This window comes from Ammospiza caudacuta, chromosome 8 (assembly GCF_027887145.1).
Source record: "Ammospiza caudacuta isolate bAmmCau1 chromosome 8, bAmmCau1.pri, whole genome shotgun sequence".
Taxonomy (NCBI): Eukaryota; Metazoa; Chordata; class Aves; order Passeriformes; family Passerellidae; genus Ammospiza; species Ammospiza caudacuta.
In genome coordinates, this window is record NC_080600.1 from 21,867,433 (window position 1) to 21,890,450 (window position 23,018).

Genomic DNA, 23,018 nt, shown 5'->3' on the forward strand with positions numbered 1-23,018 from the left:
TACCTTCTAAAATCACTGCTAACTAGCTTAGCCTTTGTTTAAGAATAGTCCTCATCAAGACTCCACTGCTTTTTCTGCACTTCTGAATAGCAAGTTTACTCTGAAACAGAGAACCTAAAAGCATTTTTTTATAAGGAAGAGGTGTCAACAGTGTTTAAAAAAATAAGGAGGTCACCTACTTCTGTATGTCTTTATTTTTTCAGCAAAACAGCCTCAAAGTTTTGGCAAAGTAGTTAACAAATACAGAAGAAATCCTGAGAACTCAAAGGTCTGGCAAACTGTACTACCACCATACCTTTGTGTTGCTGCAAGGCCAAACTTGCAGATCCTTCAGCTGGGCACTACTCTGCCAACCTGAAATGCTGTAATTCTAATATGGCAATGAGCTATTAGACCTTGCTGGAAGCCATACTTGTTCTGCCTTTTTAACTGCCTCTAGGACAGACCCAGGTGCAAACAAATTGCTAGAGCAACCAAGAGAAATCACTGTTTTTCAAATTACCATTTCTTCAGTTACATGTTCTCCCACAAAGGTCTGCAGAGCTATAATTCAGATTTTGGTGTTTTACACAGATTTAGAACTACATTAAAGATTCACAGAACACAAGAGGATTTAAGCATTTAGTGAATAAGAAAGTCAGCTAAATATTTTTTCAAGTATCTGCTACCTGTCAAGAACAAGTTAATCGGTTTATAGAAAGTTACATGGTCCTTATGAATCAAAGTAGTAAAAGGTTTTCAAAGCATTTGCTTTGGTGAGGACAATTTTAAATACTTTCTTAAGTAAAAATTCATTGTCTTCTAAAACAAGGGAGAGGCAAAAAACACTGGTGACTCAGAAGTTAGCATGCTTAAAAATCTATAAAGCTAAAGTAAAAGGAAGAGCACTTTAACTTAAAATTGTCCTCAAATTTCTTCTACACTCTTAGGACACTGTGCCAATTTCCAAACCGGGGCTGGAATTTACAATTGCCACTGAATTCAATAGCAAGGGTATAGGGTTGCCAGCTTAAGTCATCAGACTTTGCATTGAATGCTGTAAAGCTTTGATTCAAATCACTTTGGATCCTATTTAAGAGATTTCAGCCTTACCAAATGGACTGGAGCATCCAAAATTATTTTGTATATTAAATTCTGTTGTGGTCAAATGTTTCTCAACCATAGCTAATAGGTAAAATACCCTTAGGTAAAAGATCTCAATCTTGGGCAAAAGTTTCAGTATTTCCCTACATTGCTGGAAAAAGAAAGAAACTTACTTAAATATACTTGATGTTTTTCACCTTCACTACAGACTAATCCCTTTGAAATACACTGCTGATCCCACACAGGTGGCTGCTCATCCCCCACTGCAATTACTGCCACCAATGTCCTGCCTCCTCAACAGGGCAATTTCAAATCCTATATTTGTTACAGTAAGGTAACCTAAGATGAAATACTAATAATACTAATAAATTACTAATGTAATTTGAATGAAATCAAGTTTTAAGAAATTCTGAAGAGTAATCAGAGTTTACCTATCCCAAGGAACAGATGTCTCAAATGATTCTCCTATTACGTAATAATCCAGGCCTAGGTCCTAATAAAAAGAGTAAGGAAATTATCAGTAACATTCAGCATCATAACAATCATCTGGGATTCCAGTATATGCTACACAGTTATCAGGTGAACAACTTTTTAGTTTGCAGTAGAAGAACAGAAATTCTAATTTAGCAAAAACACCCATATGTCCCACTGACGTAAGTTTATTATTAATAAGGAAATAGGGAAGCTCTTAAAGATGACAAACATTTTGATGTCATGGCTACACTGAGATAACTTGTCAGACTGTTAGTATGTCTACACTAATCAAATATTTTTATCACTATAGTACCAAGCCAAGAGTTTTTGTGCTCATCAGTATAATACCTAGTGAAAATATTTTTGTGCAGTGTAGTCACTGTCTAGATAGAAAAAAGACAAACATCTTCCCATCTTACACACAGCCTGCTGAAATAAAGGGAGATTCAGTGATTTGTCCCCAACAAATCAAACACTCAGGATGTGCACATTGTTCTGAAAAATAAAAAAAATCTCGAACAGTAAGACTAAAATGTGTAAGAACAGCTGCAGCAGTTTAGACTAAAAGTCCTTTATGTTGGAATTCTGATTTAAACCAGTCATAAGCAGATTGCCAAAGAAGAGTAAAAAGACAAGTGAGGACATGAGTATTTCAAGTACACTCCATGCCTCTGATTTCATTCACCCTGTGGATTCTTCAATCTAATCTCCATACCCTTTATAAGAAGCTATTTTCTTAACAAGAAAATAAATGAATATTATTGTTATTCTTAAAAAGAATATAAATTAATGTCTATGTGGTGTTTTGCAGATGGAACTCCATGAATAATCACTGCTCAGAAATGGAAGAGATACAACCTCTAGGTTGATCCTGGGTTGATAAAATCTCTGAGACATCATCCAAGGCAGCCTGCACTCAGATTTCAGAGCAAGCATCTTCAAAGAAACATGTCTATGTTTTGTTACATGAATTAGCAGAAGTTGCAGCAGGCAGACAAAAGCTGACCTACCCGAAGGTAAGCGATGACAAATGTCAACATGTATCCTCTCTGTCCATTATCTTCTCCTGCTGCCAAGCCACTGCAATATACAAGAATTTAATTAATTTTCCACCAAATTAGTGACCAGTTTCTAAAATATTTATAAAATAACTTTGATTATTAAACATATGTGCAAGTTTAGCTGCCTAAGCTGTGTTAAAATAGTTGTTAATAGCAAGGTCTCATCACTAGAAATCAGAAGTTACTTCAGACCACATCTTTATTCGTTCCTCTTTTCATTCCATAACCTGGAGAAGAACTTGACAAAATATTTGACGTAATCTTAGAAAACAGTCTTCAAAACTCACAAAAGAGTGGAGAAACACAAGTAGACACAATATATCCCGAATATTCATTACAGGAACATGGGTAATTACATTTCTAAGCAGGTTGAATTTGTGTACTTTTATGTGTACAACTCATGAGACCCCAAGACTTAAGATCCCCAAAGCATAAGAGATCTGAATGAATTAAAAAAAGACACAAAGGTCATAGCACTAAAGAAAAAAGAAGCCTTGCTTTCAGTAGTCTAGCAAGGATTATTGAAAGCATTTGTTTTTAACTATTGGTTTCTAAGAATATGAAAGTGCTATGCCTCTGGAATCACTCTTCCTACAAGCTCCCATAAATCTGAGAGAGAGGCATGGCTGTGAAATCAGGCACCCTGAAGAAGCATAGAATTGAAGGATTTTATACTATAAAGCCATTAAATAGTTTAGCAGTTTAAAACAGGTTAACCTATTTAAGACTTCATTAATAGCTTAATAAAGCAGCACAGACAGCACCATCTTCTAATGCCTCTAACACAGACAAGTTTCCCCCCTTACCAATACACTACCATCTTGAAAAACCAGAATACAAAAGCATTCACAGTTGAGGTAACAGAATGAAAGCACGATAAAAGCACAAAATTCAGAAGTTATAGCCTTGAAATGGATAAAACAGCACTTATATGTATATTTGAATAGCTGAGACTAGTATTAGCAATAACAGTACATTCTTGACAAATCACAGTTTTAATGATAGTTTTAATCAAGGAGGAAAGGAAGGAGGAAAGAAACTGCTTGATCATTACTCAGCCTACCACTTCAATGGGTGTTTTCTGTCCCTTTTTGGGACAGAAAATCATTGCACTCTTTCAACTAAACAAATTTCTTGTATTCATATACTCACATGAACTTTGCAAAAGTTTAATATCACCCCAATGATTTTGTCTCCCTTTCTGTAGTGAAAATATAGAGTCTAGGATTGCAAAACAAGCTGCTTCCATGCCTGTAAGCAATTAAAAGGGCTGGTTTCCATTTTAATAATATTAATTTTATATTTAGTAAATATTTTTCTTCAATACACAGAGAGCTGAAGTTTTTCAGTAAAGTTACCTATTAATTAGTACAAGCCACATGTATCAAAGGGAGCATTCAGTAGCTAATTGACTGCTGCCACTTCAAACTAGTAAATCAAGAACCTATCCATACAGTAACCATTACAAAAATATGGTAGTCCAATTTTTTCCTGGACAGTTCATTCCCAATTTCACATTGAAAAGCATACCCAAACTTGGTGGCAATATCATAGACTTGCTTCTCATGCTGAAGAACCTTCTCTCTGTCACCCTCAAAGAGCAAGGTAGCTACACACAGTATGTTGGGATCAAATCCTTTAAACTGCAAAGAGAAACAAACTTGCCATTAGTCACAGTCTACATGGCAGAATACAAGGAACAAGTTCTTACTTTTCAAATACATGGCATGTGCCCTGGTCAGAAGTGTTACTGTAATTAAGAGGAATGATGGGGAAAAAAGTCTCAAAATTTAGTCCCAAAACACTGAAGTTTTTCCTTGACAGGACAGGTCAATGGAAATAACAGAAATTATCTGTCACCTCTTTCCTCCTGCTAAAAAGCAGGATAGGCATAACAGCTGTCTACCTATGCTGTAGAAAAAAAAAAAAGGTCTTAAATGCTTTGAGCAATAGAGACATTTATATTCAATCAACTATTCCTATGTTAAACAGCTAAAAAAGCAAGAAGAAAACTATGACCATCATGAATGTCAAGGGAAGGAAAAACTTCTGGGCTATCTCTAAACAGAATATGCATTCCCTAACAAAAGAAGTCCCAAGACATATATTATTTCCCACTTCAATAATCTAAGAAAAAACAGCAGAATCAACACTGGTCACTGTCTTCCAGAAGTACATCCACTCTTGGAAGATAATGAAATTTTTCTACATTTGAATACCCATATTTCCAGTAACTCTCTAGTTAGGTAATTTGGAGGGAAAAAAAATCAATAATAAGATAACATATTTAATACAAAAGCCTCAGTGACATCATTTTAGCACCAAATCATTGTAGGTTAAAAATGAATGAATTCCAGAAAAACAAAAAACCAATTTGTGTGGGAAAATCTGCCTAATATCTTGATGATCTTGCAAAATTCTAGCTCACTCTAATAACAAGGTAGATCATGCCTTGGAAAAAATCTAGGAAGATGAAAATATAGTATCAGTATTCACTGATCCATCAGTATTCACTGGTCTGCCAGCTGCGTAAACTGGTTCCAGTCTTCCCCTGTCACCAAGTTACTGTTAAACAAGGCACATTAATCTCTTATACAGGTATGACCAGTGACAACAGCTCCCTTGGAGTAACTCCTCAAACACAATCTCATTTGAATTCAACCACCTTTAGAACCTCAAGCTCTTACACTGCATTATCAGTTACACCCAAACTCAGCTGCATTAGAAGCAGTTTACCAAACAAACTTGAATTTTATGAATAGCATGCAAAATTCAAACTATTATTAAAAAAACCCAAAATTACCTTTGTGATGTAGAACTTTTTCAGTCCATCCAAAAACGATGTAAAAATGGAAGCAACTTGTGGTTTAAGAGCATGACCTTTGGCAAAAAGCAGAAAAAGGCACATTAAGGGAACCAGTGCTCTTAAGATTCTTACTTCAAGGGGCAAAGAATAAATAGCTTGGTAGTCAAAATTACTAGAATTGCTTAGAGCATTTTGATTATCAAAATTAAAGACAATTCTCTCTACTAATTTAGAACATGATTTAGGAAAAGGTTTCAATATTTTTTTGAAGACATGTAAACCTGTGCACAAATATTTGACACTTTAATTAAGGCTGCCCTAGTTTAGATCTCACAAGCCTATGGCATGTGGAAACTTTTTAAGAGAGCACTTCATTAGTTTTTACACCACAAAACTAAGCAAAAATCAGTGACTTTTTTTTTAAGTTACACCAAAACCACTGAAACAAACAGCCAAAAATGGTGAAAGTTAGGAGTTAAGCATTTTTTTCTTTAACAGTTATATCACTTGTGTGAAGTTTTCTACATAAAGCTAGTTATTGCTTCCTTAATGACAAACGGGGAACTAAAATTACCAGGATATATAAATGGTGTCTTGGAGCCTGTTAAATTAACATTTCTGCCTCAGGACTGGGTTTAATTGAGATGAAAGTCTTTTACTGTTTGTTCATTGTTTTCAGTCACAAACAACTTCTGAACTCTCATTACTGCTTCACTTTAGCAGCCTGGCATCTGGCCTACATGCTGTGAGCCCAATTCATAAAAAGTTATGCACCATTTACATGATACTTCCTTCTAAAATACTTCACAAAGCATTTCCTCCTCAATAACACATGAACTTCAACAACTATGTGCTCTTTTTTCCTCTTAAGTAAAGAGGGAGTTTCTCTGCAGATACAAACCCCAAGGAGGACATCTACAAGCACACTTCAGTAAGCACAGAGAAATCATAAATTTATTAAACCACAGTCTAAAAAATTACTTAATGATTACAAGAAAAATCAATATTGACACACCTGAAACTATGTTTACAGCTTGCAATTGGTCAAATTGTGCTTCCCAAATAAAAAAGAAAAAGAAATGCACCTGTTTCTGTTGGACATGTCTGAGCAGAACAGTGTAACACAAAATGAGCAAAGCAAGCAGCAAGGCTTGCTGGGCCTCTCAGCTCTTCCAAATCACAATTTCCTTGATTTGAAAAATGAAGTTCAGCTTTTTAAACACCACTACATTAATGCCATTTGAAGCTGAGATTCATCACTGAGAATTTCAGAAATTCCGTCTTGTTGCAGTATCATAGTGGAGGTTTTCAAGGTCAGTCACACTTTCCATTTTCATCTTCTGCGTACAATCAAAATAGCATGGTCTCAGCAAGTTCTGCAAGCTATTAGCTTTTGGGTCATGGAACTTTAGAGTCTCCATGAGAGTGTCTTGAGCTAGAACATATCTTCTACCAAATTTGCTAGAGTTTAAAATGACAGCTTTCCCTTAGAATTGCTGAGAAATGATTGTTCTGCCTATTTGACATTGTCCTATTTAGGTGTTTGAACCAGCTGAAATTTTACTAAATCTTTTGTCTCCAAGAATCTTCTGGTAGCTTCACTGACTTTCAATACCTAAAGCCTAACAGCTTAGATGTACTTGCACACAGTTACAGCACTTAAAACATCTGATCTTTTTTTGAAAACAGACAGATCACTTTGGACAAATATGTCATTACCTCTCTCCCAATCAAACATTATGGTATCAGAATACTAATTCTAAGGAATCTGTGAGATGCTTTCATGAAATTTAAAGGAACCAATCCACTTACCTTGAAGATAAGGTGCTGGCATTCTGATTTTTTTTCATATCCAACTTCTCATTAATACTCTTAGGAAGAAAATGTTTCAAGTACTGTATTTTAAAGCTAGTATCTCTACTCCTTTACAGCAAAATAGAGGAAGTGATTCCAGAATTTCAATCTTACCAATAGACTAAATGTGAAGAAAGGAAACATAGCAGAAAACCCATCTCATTTACAGGCAGAGCATGGCTCTTCACTGACTCAAGTAGTGCATAGTGTTTCCTCAGAGACAAAGACTGGCTTCTGTTTCCCAAACTCACATTATGGCACTATCTGAAGTTGAACTCTGCGTTCACTGCCCTCTGTCTAGATTTGAGCAGAAGAATTACTACCCAAAAGAGGCATAAGCTACTAAAAAGGCCTTGGAAACATGACACTCCATGATGATCCACATACTTACCAAACTGAAACTGTGCATTGTCGACAAGGCGAATTGATGCAGGAGCACATCTCTTGGAGGCACAGTCAGGGGAGTAAGAGGAAGGAAGAATAAAAAGATTACATATACAGTTGGCTTTGAAATTCATTACTATTAAATTTTCATTACAAAATAGCATATAAGAAAGCATACTTTGATACCAGACCTCTGGCCATCACCATCATTGAAACAGGGTGACTATCAGGTTTTTTTCGCTGGAAAAGCAACATTTACCAGGTATAGTAGATGGTCTAGATATAATGCACTGAGAATCTTCAGCTTAAACTGAAGCCAACCCAGTAATAGTCCAAAAACATTGATCTTCACATTTTGAGTGTTTTTCTAAAATGGCATATGCACTAAAGATAATACACTTTATTACATCAAGCTTATGTTTCTGTGTAATCAGAGACACACACATAATAAAAATCCATTGAAAAAGTTTAATTGTTGAAGGTCATCTTGGCATGCACTTGAGCACTACTCAGCTGCTCACTCAGTCTCCTCCCTAGTGGGATGGGGAAGAAAAATCAGAAGGGCAAAAGCTGAAAAACTCATGGGTTGAGATGAAGACAGCTTGGTAAACAAAATGGGGAAAATCCCCACAAAAGCACAATGCAAAAAGCAATCAATTACCATCAGCTGACCAATATGCAGCCAGTCTTCAAGCAATGGCAACCCCTATGAAACATCTCCCTCTATTTTATTTATGATCATGATGCAATATGGTATCTGATTTTAGTCAGTCTGGGTCAGTTGTCCCAGCCTCTTATCTGCTCCAACACACTTGGTGGTGGGAAGAGAGGGAGAAACAGAAAAAGCCTGACACTGTACACATTGTTTATCAATAACTAAAACACTGTTTAGCAATATCTAACACTTTTGGTTACAAGTACAAAAGCTACCACCACACATGCTATTATGAAAAGAGCTGACTTCATCCTGGCTAGACCTGGTACACTCACGCTCTGCTGTCAGACTGCAACCAAAATCTGTACTTGGGTCTAATCTAGATTCTGTACAGGAATCTGAAAATCTGTAAGAACAGCTGCCTTCACTTAGGTAAGTTTCTGGTCATATATATGCCTACATCCTATACTCACCGATGGCCACATCCAGTCATACTGAAATGTATGGCCAGAGGAATATGACAAAAGTCTGAATTTTAGGCTAGTCATCATCTAATCACGTGGATATGGAAGTACTGCTCTTTCACTTCATTTGACATGTTCACTCCTCACAATATCATTAATATGTATTTGGTCACACAAGAGGAAGAAAGACCATGAAGAGCTAAGGAAGCTCACCAGGCAGGTGGACAGAAGGCTGTGGGAGTGGTTTTAAATGAGACCAACCCACTCACACCCTACAGGCTGATTATCCTTACGTTAAAGTGGACTGATACATAAAAGAGCTTTCCAGACAGCAGTCATTTTAATTACTACTCAGTTTGATGCGAGGGGCAACAGAAGAGAATAAGTAGTTCAGGCTCAAGTAAGCACAGAAACAGCAGCAGCAGCAACAGAAGCTTAGAAATGGAGCAACATTAAGTGACAAATAGTGCCTCTTTTTTTCCCTCTAACTAAGCCCACAGACAGGGAAAACACATGAGTTCCTTAACTGGTTTTAAATGTTGATCAGCCATATGATTAAGCATTCCCAAAAAGTCTGCTTAGGTACCTTTAAAAGGAAGGACAAGCACTAGCAGTAGAACACGACAGAAAAACTGGCAAGTGCTGCTGACTAGCATATACATGTCATTCACATACCAGTCTGAACATCTGGCTTGGAACATTAAGCCATTAATTTAGACCAATCACTGGAAAAAATGTAAAGCTGTGTTTAGTTTGGCATTAATTAAAACATTTCTGAAATTATTTCCCCAATTCAGGGTGCATTCTACCATTCATATATATAATTTGGTATGTTTTGCACAGAGCAGAGCAAAGTTAGTCAGTGGAGAAAGAGGCTAACCAGACTAAGATTTGTTTGGATGCATAGCTTTGAGGAAAAGTACTGCAGAACTTTGATATCTAAGTACTTCACTACCTGAAACCATCTGCCTGCACTATTCTCTATTTAAATACCACAGTGTAAGCACAATTCCACTTGGTAATATCCATCTCACCTGCCCAAGCCTCACTGTGCTCCAGGCAGCGATTTCTAAATACAGGCCACATCCTTCCATTGCATTCCTTTTGCTCCTTTACCACTTCAAAGCCATTAATTCAACTGCCTTCTATATGTATGCTGCAAGTCAATTCCTTTAAACACTGGTCCCTTTTACATAGTCCTAATTAACCTGAGGGTAAAGTTCTCAGCTGAAGGAGATACAAAGCTGAATATTTCAGGCTGCAATATGAAAATAACTCCCACTGAAACAAGCCATTAAAAGGCTTGTCCATGCTTTGGCTCAGAATACCAAGCAAAGTCATAACATGCTCAGTCCTCAACTGAGTAATTTCCAAAATCCTCATGGACCATATCCTGCATTTCATGGACCATACATGCTTACGGGATTCCTACCTCAAATTCCTGGTTATCAAGTGCAGAAATACTGAAGCACAAATACACCCCTACTGCTAGAATCCATGAGTCCTTGAGTGAAGTCAAGAGCCAGCTTTTCTTTACCTGCTTTGCCACTTCCCTCAAGCAGGCCACCCCTCGCTCAAAGTTGGGGAAGACCACAGAGCCATACTTCTGGTACTCGGGGACCGGGCGAATCTTTATCGTAACTTCAGTAACCACTCCAAGCGTTCCTTCAGGAGAGGAGAAAAACTGAGCAAAGTGTTCCAAGATGAACTGCTTGCAAGCTACCCAACTTAACATGCACCAGAATGTTGTAAGTTAACATAAATCAGAAATCCCCAAAATTCAGTTTGCAGTAACAGGTGATTTATTCCTTACTTTTTACATGGTGAATGCTCACAAAATATTCTCTAAATTGTGCTTTTTGTTACTAGCCTTGTAGGCTGACTCCACAGGTCCATTTAAAGCAGTGCTAAAAGCTGCAACTGCACAGTCCTGATTAAGGTCTCAATGTTTTATTCTAACACAATAAATTAATGCCTGCACAATGCCACCCATTGACACACTGGAAGCCACAGCATTAAAAATGCTCAAATAATCAAGCATTATTGAAGCTGAATTAAGATGCAGCATTAGAAATTACTCTGTTTATACCTTCAGATCCCATAATGAAGTGATGGATATCAGGTCCTGTTGACATGCGAGGTACTTGACAGTTTTTTTCTACTATTCCTCTAGGAGTTACCATTTTTATATGGATCACCTGTTTAAACAAAGTGCAATGACTACCAGTACTAGCATTAAGCACAGATTTTTTATTATATTTCTTTTCCACAAAACATATTAAGTTTGATACAGTTTGGCTTTATAGGTTTTAGACATTCTGTAGGCAACCCCAAGAACCTGAGAACTGTTACCAACCATGATTTTTGACACAGCATGGTTTCCCCACACAGCAGATAATTTCCATTCTATGACAGATCATATCAACTGGTGGCTACATCCAGGCAATACCAGCTAAAACTGTTTTGCTCCTCAGTGTAGAACTTCACAGATAGAACTTTATATACACCAGTATTTTAATCAGAATATACATTGTACTACAGAGGGAAAAAGTGAAGGTTTAAACTTTGCTTAAGTTTTGCTTTAGAACTGCTGTTTGATGAAGCTACTATAATTCAGTCATTGATTGCTACAGAAATATTTCAATTAGGAGGAAAGACAGGTGAAATACTTTGTGAAATAGATTATCAATATAAAAGCTGCCATAAGACTGACACGTGCAGGGCTAGGCGGTTGTTTTTTAAAATATATTTTTCAATGTTATTGTTTCCAGCTTCATTCAGGCCAATGCAATAGAGCCCACATGTGGATTTTCTTAATCCTCTACTCAATTCAATCCTCTGTTTTATACCAAAGAAGGGCACAGTTTCAGCTTTGCTTTAGTGATGCCTTTAAATTAAGCAAAATTACTGAATTTCAGCTAATGGCTTTACAACTTTCATGCACAGGTAGTTAAGTAATTTTCACTCTGTGCAATTTATGAACCATTGATTCTGCAGTAAGTGGATTTTAGGCAGCTTATATAACACACTGTTTCAAGATATAAAGCTCCTCAAAAGGTAAACACTCCTTGAAGCATTCTCACTGTGCTATTTTGAAACTCATGAACTGTTCTGAATCAATTTTCAATCCTATTTCCTCCTAATGAAAATTTCAGAAGCAGTTTTAGCCTGAAGTTATCCTTCCATAATAGAGAAGCCTTCTTCCAACTCCCAGAACAAGCAAAACTGTACCATTCAGGCAGCAGGGGAACGATGACACTTTGTAAGTGCTATGAGTTTTACTTCAGCCAGGTCTACTGAATAAAAATGAGTAGTTCCTGCCAGCCTCAGTCACTGACAGTGACATCTGTGCACAGAACAAATATGTCTAAGCTATGAGCTGATGACAAAGCCTGAGGTAACAAGGATACATTACCTAGAGAGTGCTGCGGGAAAGAAGGAAAACATTCACACATGGAAGGATTAAATAAATTATCAGAGAAAGCTGGAAGTTTGAAGCAAAAAGGCAGGCAAAGTCTGAGCAGTGATGATTTATCTTCAATACATTCAACGTAACAGAAAATATAGACTTTAAAATCAGAAAGTATGCTTAAAAGTCAAAAAAATATCTGAGTTAATAAAAAGTTGAACCATTTTAATGACTAAAACAAAGTCAAGAGTAGAACACTGCCATTCCCAGTCCACTGCTTCTTTCCTCTGGGTTCCTACAGACCATGTGGTGGCACTAGATCTCACCACTGTGCACCCACATGCTCAATTAGATCAGCCTACTGATTTAAACCATACTGCTAACCACGGGCATGTGGGAAGTGGGGAGCTTGCTTGCTGTCAGCTCAGCTAGACACTTTCATTCAGGTACACACGACAGGTAGGAGAGAACATGGGACTACTGGAAGTTTGACAGGATTATTACACTGGATGAATAGAGAGTCCAAAAGAGTAGAAGACATCACCAGAGTCAAGACAGAGTAACAATTCCTTAAGCTGGTCAGTGAGTGCTCAAATGAGAATTACTTTTATGTCAGAGATAAGGATTACTAGTACTAATACCAAAACCAAGGAAACAAGCATGTCAGTCAAGATTTGATGCCAAAACTGTATTACACAAGAAAACACTATTTACCCTTCCACTGTGAGTCATTATAAAAGTTAAATAAAAAAAGAAAAATTATAACAAGTATTAAAACAAGATACTTACCAGATCTTCAATGTTTCCATAGATGTTTTTTTTCATGCCTGATGCTCGTGTTGCTACCCAGCCTCCTAGTGAACTGAATTCCATGGAGTCTGGTTCATGGCCTGTACAGAAGCCACTTTCAGCAAGCTAAAGAAAGAAAAGAAAAAATACATCCTACAGGTCCTGCCTTAACTTAGTACTCCAAATTCAATATGCTATACTTGTTTGGGTTGTTTATTTTTTTTTAAATAACTATCCTTATCACACACCCATTTATGAAACTTTTATCTTGGATATGTACATGACATGCAAATTGATTCTGCTTCTACTGTGCATACCTGTGCTACATATCACCCACCCTGTGATACTCCTTCTCCTGTATTTTAAAACTGACAACTCTATTGCTCAAAACAAGGTGAAAATTCATCTGCAAAAAGAAGTTATAACTTAAACAACTGCCAACTTTGCACAAATGCTGCCAATAAATAAGGCACTTAATCTCTTGTTTCTTCTATCCTAATGTGATATGCAGCAGGTCTGCAGAAAATTTGAGCAAATTGCCTGTACTTAATTCTCTCAAGGAGAGATGTGTTTTAATATACAGCCATCTGGTTGGGCTTCCTGTATGCAACACTGTCAACTGCTTGTGATGCAGATCATGCATTCCTGTACATTAAGTAGTCACTTGCTTCTCATTTTTCTGCATTAACTTGGCCTTGCCATCTGCACAGCACCTGAGGTTGACAGGATGCCCTCAGAATCACAACACCACAGCTGTCAAACAGCAAGAATGAAAGGCCAAGCAATCTCACATTAAGTGATAACTGCATTAGTGCATTTGAGATAATCAATATGCACTGACCAACTGATAACAATCATGTTGAACAGCTGTATTTAAGTATACCATGTAACATGGATCATTAACTATGTTCTGTTGTACACAGTAGTTCTAACTTAAAGGCTGAAAGTGACTTCTACATCCTGTTTACAGCAATTCATTTAGCTCATGGTTTTCTCTATATCACAGGAACTTGTGGCTTTGTATGTTTACTGGTCATGTGTTAGGAAGGGTGAGTTCATAACCACTGCATGTAATTCTTAACAGTTGCATGAAAACACACAAGAATTAAGCTAGAATTCAATTATTTGGACAAGATATGAACAATACCCAAGAACAATATAAAAAAAAAATACTAGAAACGTAACCAGATAAAAATACCTGTTTTTCCAGATCTTGTCCAACAATGCCAGCTTCTACACAAGCTGTTAAGTTTTTTTCATCTATCCAGAGAATCCGATTCTGTTGAAAAGCCAATTAAAACTAAGAGTGAGTGTTTAAGATTTCTGTTTACTTCCTTCCCTAATGCTATAGGATCAACATACTTAGTCATACAATTTACTATTAATACCACTCCAGTTACTACACCAGTGGAAGCTGAGGCTCTTCACTCCCTCAAACTGCTACACAACAGGTTTCAATTTACAGTCACCACTACAAGAAACTAACACATTTATCTGTCAAGTTATACCAGGATGTTTACAGAATAAAAAGCAAAAAAAGCCAGAAAGAATTAAATCAAAACTCTTGCAGGAGTCTCCCTCTCACAAGGTATGGGCTAAATAATTATTCAAAGTCAACTATTTCAGCTGCTTCAGTTTCAACATAAATGGCTTAACTGATGTCAGATGCCTATATAAATCAGTTTTTATGCAATAGGGACCCTATATAACATAAAGATAACCATTAAGTGTTTATTAAAATAGTAAAGCTTCAGCAATTAACTGCTCTCAGACACATATGTTTTAACTTTGACAATGCTTCCTTTCACCTTAATTTTCTTATTTTCTCTCTTCATTAATGATTACAAGAACTGGCTGGCAGTCATTCAAGACACCTGAAACTGTTTTATTTTTCTGACTCAATGCTTATTTACCCATCTAGCTGACAAAAAACCAAGATTGTAAGAATTAACCACATTTCCCTGCCACACCTAAACCTGACAGAAGTCAAAGCTGTGGGTTATAAATCAAGGAGTTCAAATGAAGGCCTGAGTCACAAGTCACTTGTTGGACTTCATTCTGCACAGACACCTGAAGAGCTTCCTTCAACATACAAGTACCACCTCTGCAGAAAAAAATTACTTTGTTTAACTGAAGAACCACTGAGTGCAGAAAACTGAGCCAAACCCCAGGTCTTACCTTCAAGGCTAAAGGAGTTAATAAGCTCAGCAAGTACCTGAAGGCAGTAGAGCCTTACATCAAAGATACAGAGCTGTTTCTGAAGCATCTCATTACCAAGTAGCCATAAATCTATTTTAAAAGTACAAAGCTCCTTCATAATGAAAAGATGAAACCTAGCAATAAATTTTACAGAACTTCATTTCTAGACTGCCATAAAGCTATGAACTTCACATTCTCAAGATGCTATCTAGACAAAAACCCCAGTTATTTCTTGAAAGTTTATCCTTCAAGTTGATTTATATATATTAGGTCACCTTATCAATCTTTGCTTTAAGTAATTTGAAGTCTAGTGCAAGACCTAGTGAAATCTGCAATAACAACTTCCTCCTAGACTTTCATTTATCCTCAGATACAAATTCCAATATAGAAGAAGAGGAGCTTTCTCTGAGTTTGATCACTTGAAGCTGCTATAAGGCTTAACAGTGATTTTTTTTTTCTTATTGAATATATACAGGTCATATGAAGTAGTACAGGACTAATATCAGAAAAACAAACTGAAGGAGTACCAGTTTAATAATCATGGTGATAATTAATGCTTCCATCCCTACTTTATTGTGGAAAAGAAAGAAATGTCATTCTGTAATGATCACCAAAGTAACTGTAGGATGATTTAAAAAAACTAAAATAAAACTTATTTAAGAGATCATACCATTTGTGATGTATCCAGGGAGACAATTGTTCTTTTTTCTTCTTCAGGACATTCAAGAGCACTAGAGACACTGGTCCCTCCTGCAAATATGGGAATGATATTTTGTGATCATAAAATTGTCAGGTAGCTTTTCTTCCAATAGAATGCCTCTCTCCCTCCTTTCTGATAAAGAACTGAATAAAGCAAGATCACTGAAGTTAACTGTTTGAGGCTAGTGATTAGCCTCTTAAGGCTGCCCCTTCTGGTTTCACAAAATCAAGGCAGCTGTGGAGCTGAACAATGCTGTAGCAGCACTCCATAACAAACATGACATTCTACGACCATCTCAGCTGCTTCTCTTAAGCCCTGCACACAGCTTTAAAACAGAGAAGGATAAGAAATTACAAAGAAAGCCATTCAAGAAACAGAGACCTATAGTTTCATGACAAAAACTTTATCACAGAATGAGCTCATGAAAGCCAAAACCCCATGTTTCCTAAGCTCTATGTTAAAACAAGGTAGCTCACAACTCTACTTCAGCAGGCTTAGAGGAGAAGACATCCACAGTGAAAACTGGAAGTCCTTTATGGATTCTTTAGGCTGTGGAGGACACAGATTGTACAGGCCTTTAGCTGTACTCTGTATCTCGAATACTTCCTGAAAACCCCTTGAAACAGGAGTTTCTACTGAACAACATCTAAAAGGAAAATAGCATAATTCTGAGGTAGTGTTTTGATCACAATCCCCTCTGAAACTTTGAATTTCAACAGTGCAACAAAACCCCGTAATTTATATAAGTTGTGGAACACAGCACAAGTAATGAAGAACACGTATTTAAATTGAAGACATTTTCACAACTAACCTTGAACAGTTAGCAGATTTCATAATTTCACTTACCACCAAATGGTATTATGCAGAGATTGTGTTTGCAGGCTAATTCCACAATTTTAACTACATCTTCATGGCAAACTAAAAAAGAACAAACAGTTAAAAACCAGACTTTGTGCTTGTTATTTGTGCTTATTACTAAATACTGCAGTCTCATTAAGCAGCAGCCCCTTTTCCAACACCAGCAAGGAAGACATTTCAAAGTTAGGCAATAAATAAGAGCTGGGCTCAGAAGTATCAGTTATAGAGTAAAGTTTAGACTCAAAGAATTCTACATTTGAAGAACTAACTACAGTCTTAGTCTCTTGCTCTACTCATGGATTGAAACCTCTTGCAAATTTTCAGGGCAAAATGGACCACCAAACAGTTAACAATTCATCTAGGTATCTGGGAGAACAAATCACATGTAAAGCTTTTATTGAAAACTGGCTGTCCAATTTATTTTAAGTGAGAACTAAGCCTCTTCTGAGAGATAAACAGCACATTTCTTTCTTCCTGAATGACATTCAGTTTCAGAAGAGGAGTTGTTGATGAAATTTAGTTTTTCAGGATGCATTCTGTACCTGGTCAAAGAGGAAGGTGGAAATGCTTGTGCACAGCCAAGTAAAAGGATCAAAAAAGGGATCAAATACATTGCATACATGAGTTTGTACAAACAGCAAAGAATGAGCAGGACTAAATAAATAGTTTCCAAACTCTGGCTGCTTCGCTCTTGTCATACAGAGATGTTTTAAATTAAGGTAGTCAATCATTTTGTTTCAGCTTTTGGAGCTACACAAAATAGAAGTTGTGGCAAGTACTGTTCACAGTCACCAGTGCTCCCAAGCACCTGGCCTCAAGTGATGAATTTCATCTTACAGTGCCTCTTTTCATGCTTCCCATATGTGATTTTTTCCTCTAAATAAAGGAGGGAAAACTGAGTAGGACTAAATTCTTACAAGAAATTTTGAGTTTTTAATGCAGTGCAGCTACCAAAGTTATAAAAGTAACAAAACAGTTGGAATCATACAACTGAACAGAAATTGAGATTTACTTAGATCAAATGACCTTTTAGTTCACTACTGAAGTGAAGTTTGATTCACACATGGAGTAGTTCCTAGTGACCAGAGGGCACATGACTCAAGTAAAAAAAAAGCATTTGTATCCTTTTACTAGACAGAAACAAGCAGGCCTAGCCTATACTCAGACTGCACTGCTCTTTCTTCCAGTCACTGATCTTTTGTAAAGTGTTCTAATAGGATTTACAGGTGTTACACTTTTTTTTTACTAAAGTACAGCATGTAAAAAACCAAAAGTTCTTCAGTGCAAACATTTCACTACCTCTCTAGCATCATGTACACCTTTAGAACCCAAAATTGAGACTGTCATTTTTGACAACTGCTCTTGCTGAACGTACACATTCACATTACACAGTGGTTATTTAAGTGGTGAATTCATCAGCCAACAAACTTCAGCTATATTTAATAATAAATTGACTTCACTACAAAATGATGGGATTTCACAGACACAACCTGCAGTCCAGATGCTAAACAATCATGATTACCATTCATGAGAAAATTCCTTCAGTTTCTGTAAAGATGAGTGAAGTCAGTGAACCAAGAGGCAGTTTGCCCCTGACCAGAAAGCACAAGAGTTCAGCAAACAATGGCCCAGCTCAGAAGGGAGATGAAGATAATAAAAACTTACCAGGCCATACAACTATATCAGGAATTCGCTTAAACATTCCTTCCCTGAGTACAAATATCTCGTGTAGGCAGTGGCCTGGAACACAAACAATAAGTTACCATGGTCAGACAAGAAAGTGTTGAAAGCAGCACAGTTATACAAATGAAGTTCTCTTACCATGAGCTCTGAATACCCTATCTTCTGCATCCTGGGAATATGAGATTTTAGTGGCTCTAAGATCCTGAAGAAATTCTTCATTTACAATGGATGGAGGTACATCATTAACATTTAAGGATGCCTACAATACAAGGAAATAAATAAATTTAAGGTAATTTCACTCTCACAGTATTTCTGTACAACAGAAATAATAAAAACAGGCTGACACTGACTGATACCCAAACACATCTATTCCATATCAGAACGACATCAGTTCTCCTTCACATCTTCAAACCACCAATCCAGCTTATCCTACTCTGCACACAAGAAGTTTTATTTCAGTAGCACATTCTTACCTTTCTTTCTCCTGATAAATATGGAGAAATACATGAGCTTATGAATACATACTGAACAAATTCTCTTTTTAAGACTTCCCAAGGTACCAGAACACATACTAAAGCCACTACACACTGCAAATTCTTCTACTTACAGTTCTGTTTTCACTAACACACCTCCCCTCTATGTCCCAAGATTTAAATGCAAATTGGACCAAAGCCTCATCAGAAGTCCAGAGGTAGGCAAAACTAAGATTGACTGATATAACATAACTGGCATGCATTAAGCAGACCTCACCTATAAGAAAGATCTCATAAAACCTATGTCTGAGTCACATACATAGAGGTGTCTCCATCTAAAGTCCCCAAGAACAACACCTGGGAAAGGTGTTCTTCCCAAGAATCTACACAGGACATTCTGATTACCAACAGACCTTAAATCAAGATTCTGTAAACCAGAGGGAAAACCTCTGCTTAAGATTTTCTAACAGCCCATTCTTCCAGGTTCTTCCAACAGATGTCTTGTCTAGTACTCTTAAAGCTTCTCAAAGTGTAGACACAACCACTTAATCTCTTTTCTGAGCTCCACTTCCAATTACTGGGCACTAAGAATGTAGTTCATGTGTCAACTTTTAAAACCCACTCAGAGAACAAGAATTCTTTACATGATCCAGATTAAAAAAAATATTTTGCAGACATTAAGTATAAGATTCTTATGTGCTTTGAAGATTCCAAAAAATCATGCCTTTTTTTCTCCTTAAAAATGGAGCAAATATGAGTAATCTCCCTAAAGGAATATGTCTTCTATCACAAATGGCCTCTAATTAAAGAGTTCTTTAATTAGATAAAAAGCTTGTCCGATGACTAAAATGTAACTTCTTGACTTCAAGTCTTATTGCAAAAGAAAATGTTGGTCAAGAGTCTTATTTCCTGTTAACTGAATCCATCAAGTCTGAGAGCAGAACTGAAAGTTTTTTTACCACCATGTCTTTTATTTTAAATACACTTTTAAAAATCAGGGCTTGAACAAAAATTAGTTAGAAGAGGGTACTGCTTTCACACTTTTTCCATGCAAGCCTTGCTGGAAAATGAACTGACACCAATCCAAAGAGAAGAATGTGCTATAAAGAATGTGCTATACTTTTGCTATAAAGCTGTCAGGAAAGATGGCAGAAAGAACTCATTTACAGCCCTACCATCAAAAAGTATTGTGCAGTAATGTCCCACCTAGTCAAAGAAATTTAAGACATCTCTTCCACAAGTCCTACCTATGCTTCATGACAAATGCAAACACAGAATAACAAAATGGAATTCACTGTGCTTTCCTCTTCTGAAGTTGGTCTTCTACAAAATGTATACTCCCAATAAAGTTTTCTTTCCTAGAACAGAGTTTTTCCTATCTTTGCTCTACACAACCTTCAGAGCAGCTGATACTTTTTGCCAATATATGGCAAAACCAGCAGCAGTCTATTCTGAACAGGTTGAGTGTAAAAGTTGTGAGAGTTGATGAAGGTAAGATTTAAAGTTATCAGCAAAGTTGTATCATTGTGATGGAGTGTTCACCTTACAAAAACTATGTAAGGTTATTGAGAAATTAGGAGTACTGACAGGAATAATTCAGAAAGATATTGCTGCATGAGATGTTCATTAGCAATAGCTGGCATCTTTCACAGGTTCAAGGGGATAGCCAAAAGTTTGGGCTAGAATTTTCATGTGGAACATAGGACATAAAGAAAATGCAGTTTTAACAGTGATCTGAATTCTAGAAGAGCCTATGTGCCATCTTGACTTGCTTTAAGGATAATGCTGTAATTATTGAAATGAGGTGACAGACAGCTAAAAAATATTCATCTTGTCATCTACAAACACAGAAGCTGAAATTAAGTGTTGTTAAGTAAGAGGCACTCCACTACTGAGACACCTGGATTTTAGGAGCCAGTCACAGTAAACATGATGTAAATCTGGTGCTGAACTGCTGCTCTTCCTATTCTGTTCTTAATGCACATTGACACAGTGCTGCTTGCTAGCCCAAAGAACTCTGACAGCAACACAGGAAACATAAGAAACAAATAGGTACCAAATAAAGATCTTCAAATCATTTGTTTTAAGAAAAACCCTCACAATCTGTAATTACATTTTAGATGTCAAACATTTTTTTCTTCATGAATTTCCACAGACAGAATTATTGCATATCAAGTTGAACACTAAGTGCCTGAAGATCTTTGTTGTCAAGAGCATGAACTACTTAACAGCTATAACAATTCTTTGCAGATGGTTTTGAGCATCTTGATTTTTATAACTTTTCCACAAGTTTTTTAATCTTTTAGTTTTAATCTCCAAGATTAAAAAGTTAATATCTATCTATAAAAATCTTATGCACAGTGACAAACAAAAATATATCTTTATTTATTTTCATAAGACTGAAATATCTTAAAATTTGCACCCTGAAAAGCTAGTCAGGAAACCTATGTGAAATAGGTCTAAACTGCTCTCTATGTTAAGTTTGGTCTGAAAAAATAAAGAGCATTAACAGATCTTGAAGATTACAGAAGCAGGTATATTTATTAATTAAAACACAAAAGTCACATGCAACAGGGAACCCTCCAATCTTACATGACAGAGGCAGGAGGAGATGGCACAGGAAGACAAATGAACCAAGAGATGGCTTCCCTACTGCTCTTCCTGTATCTGAGTTTCTTCATGCTTAGGGGATAGGAGAAGTTGAAAACCCAGCATAGCATGACAACCTGAAATACACCTTGGAGTGATGACAGCCATGAAAATGAGGGACCTGCAGCAGTATTTGAGACTAGCTATGAGAGGTCCAGGTGTATATTGGACATTCCAAAGAGTCCCATCCCATATCAAAGTAGGCAGCCTGTTTCACATTACAAGACCATTAAAACCAGAAGGGCACAACATAACAGGAAAGCACTCAACACTGCTGGCAGATATCCTGGGGAGTTGGTCTGCAAGATTACTGTAGAATCAGGGTATTATTAAAAAATATGTGCTTGTCCTGCAATTCTGCTTTGCTCTATCCTTTCTCTGCATGTAAAAAGGGAATAACAGTTCTCTAGACCTCTGTTCACAGCAAGTTAAAGTGGCTGTCAGTTAAGACCAACCCTGGTCAACAAAAACACATCCAGATGAATTTTTCAAAACATATTGACAGGTAGAGATCCTGTAATCCACAGCAGATGAAATAATGTATTGATTAACAGAAGACTGAAGAAATACTTAGGTTTTCAGGCTCTATGAGATCAGGTGCTTCAAACTTGAACTCATTCAAGAGATGGGAAGAACCATTACCCACAGCTGGGTTGCTACAGTCACAGTACAAGCACAGCCTGCTTCCAATACTGCCTTAGCAGCTACCAAGCCAGGAACCTGCAGCTTCAAAGGGATTCTAATTAGGGAGCCAGGTCTCCTGACTCTAAGTTAAGTTACTTTTTCTAAAAAGCAAAGTATGTATGACTTCCAAAACCCAGAACATTCCCAATGTGTTCTTTTTCTGAAAACATTCATCTCAATCTTGAGTATCCTGGTAGTCAGTTTTCAGCACCCAGACATGTAATAAAAATTACTGTCAAATAACAACTTTGACATCTTTCAATACACCAGAAACACATCACAGTTTAACTTCCCTGTATTTTCTATCTCTGTTATCATGAATAACATTGATGTTGTATAAGCAATTCCCTCTGGACCAACACTTTCTACAGTCTTGAAATGCAAACTACAGGAGGACAAAAAACCATCCTGTGTTGGAAACTTTCGTTTCAATAAATGTACTACCAGTTATCCTGAAACCACAAGTCATGCTAAGACATGTAAGGTTTCATATAAAAGTTCTACACCAACTTTTTTTTTCCAAAAACGTTGAAGTATTAATATATTATATTTAAATCAATTATGTGTGACAGCTGAATCATCTTTAACAGTGTGGTCTTGATTATCACCAAGACTAATGTTCAAAGGAACTGGTTCAGCTATTTACTTACTCTAGAGGTAGTTTTGTGCTCCAGACTTGCTCCAAAGGTTTTTTCTATCCATTCCTTAAAAGTTGGTAATACCATACCACCTAATCTGTACCTGAAAAGTCAATATTACATAGGGTCATTTTAAATTAAAAGAATGTATGTCA

At 36.7% G+C, this 23,018-nt stretch overlaps 1 protein-coding gene across 2 annotated transcripts in view; it reads right to left on the reverse strand.

The window, feature by feature from the left end:
* The window catches only part of AGPS (alkylglycerone phosphate synthase), a 50,113-nt gene that overhangs the window by 12,709 nt on the left and 14,386 nt on the right, over window positions 1–23,018 (reverse strand). For both annotated transcript variants that reach the window (XM_058809330.1, XM_058809329.1), the window contains exons 3-16: window positions 22,876–22,966; window positions 18,558–18,678; window positions 18,402–18,476; window positions 16,725–16,796; window positions 15,849–15,928; window positions 14,178–14,258; window positions 12,980–13,105; window positions 10,871–10,979; window positions 10,319–10,446; window positions 7,670–7,721; window positions 5,422–5,498; window positions 4,149–4,261; window positions 2,568–2,637; window positions 1,515–1,576 (exon numbers count right to left, since the gene is read on the reverse strand). In XM_058809330.1, coding sequence (XP_058665313.1) covers window positions 1,515–1,576; window positions 2,568–2,637; window positions 4,149–4,261; window positions 5,422–5,498; window positions 7,670–7,721; window positions 10,319–10,446; window positions 10,871–10,979; window positions 12,980–13,105; window positions 14,178–14,258; window positions 15,849–15,928; window positions 16,725–16,796; window positions 18,402–18,476; window positions 18,558–18,678; window positions 22,876–22,966 — 1,257 coding nt within the window. The remainder of the gene's footprint in view (window positions 1–1,514; window positions 1,577–2,567; window positions 2,638–4,148; window positions 4,262–5,421; window positions 5,499–7,669; window positions 7,722–10,318; window positions 10,447–10,870; window positions 10,980–12,979; window positions 13,106–14,177; window positions 14,259–15,848; window positions 15,929–16,724; window positions 16,797–18,401; window positions 18,477–18,557; window positions 18,679–22,875; window positions 22,967–23,018) is intronic.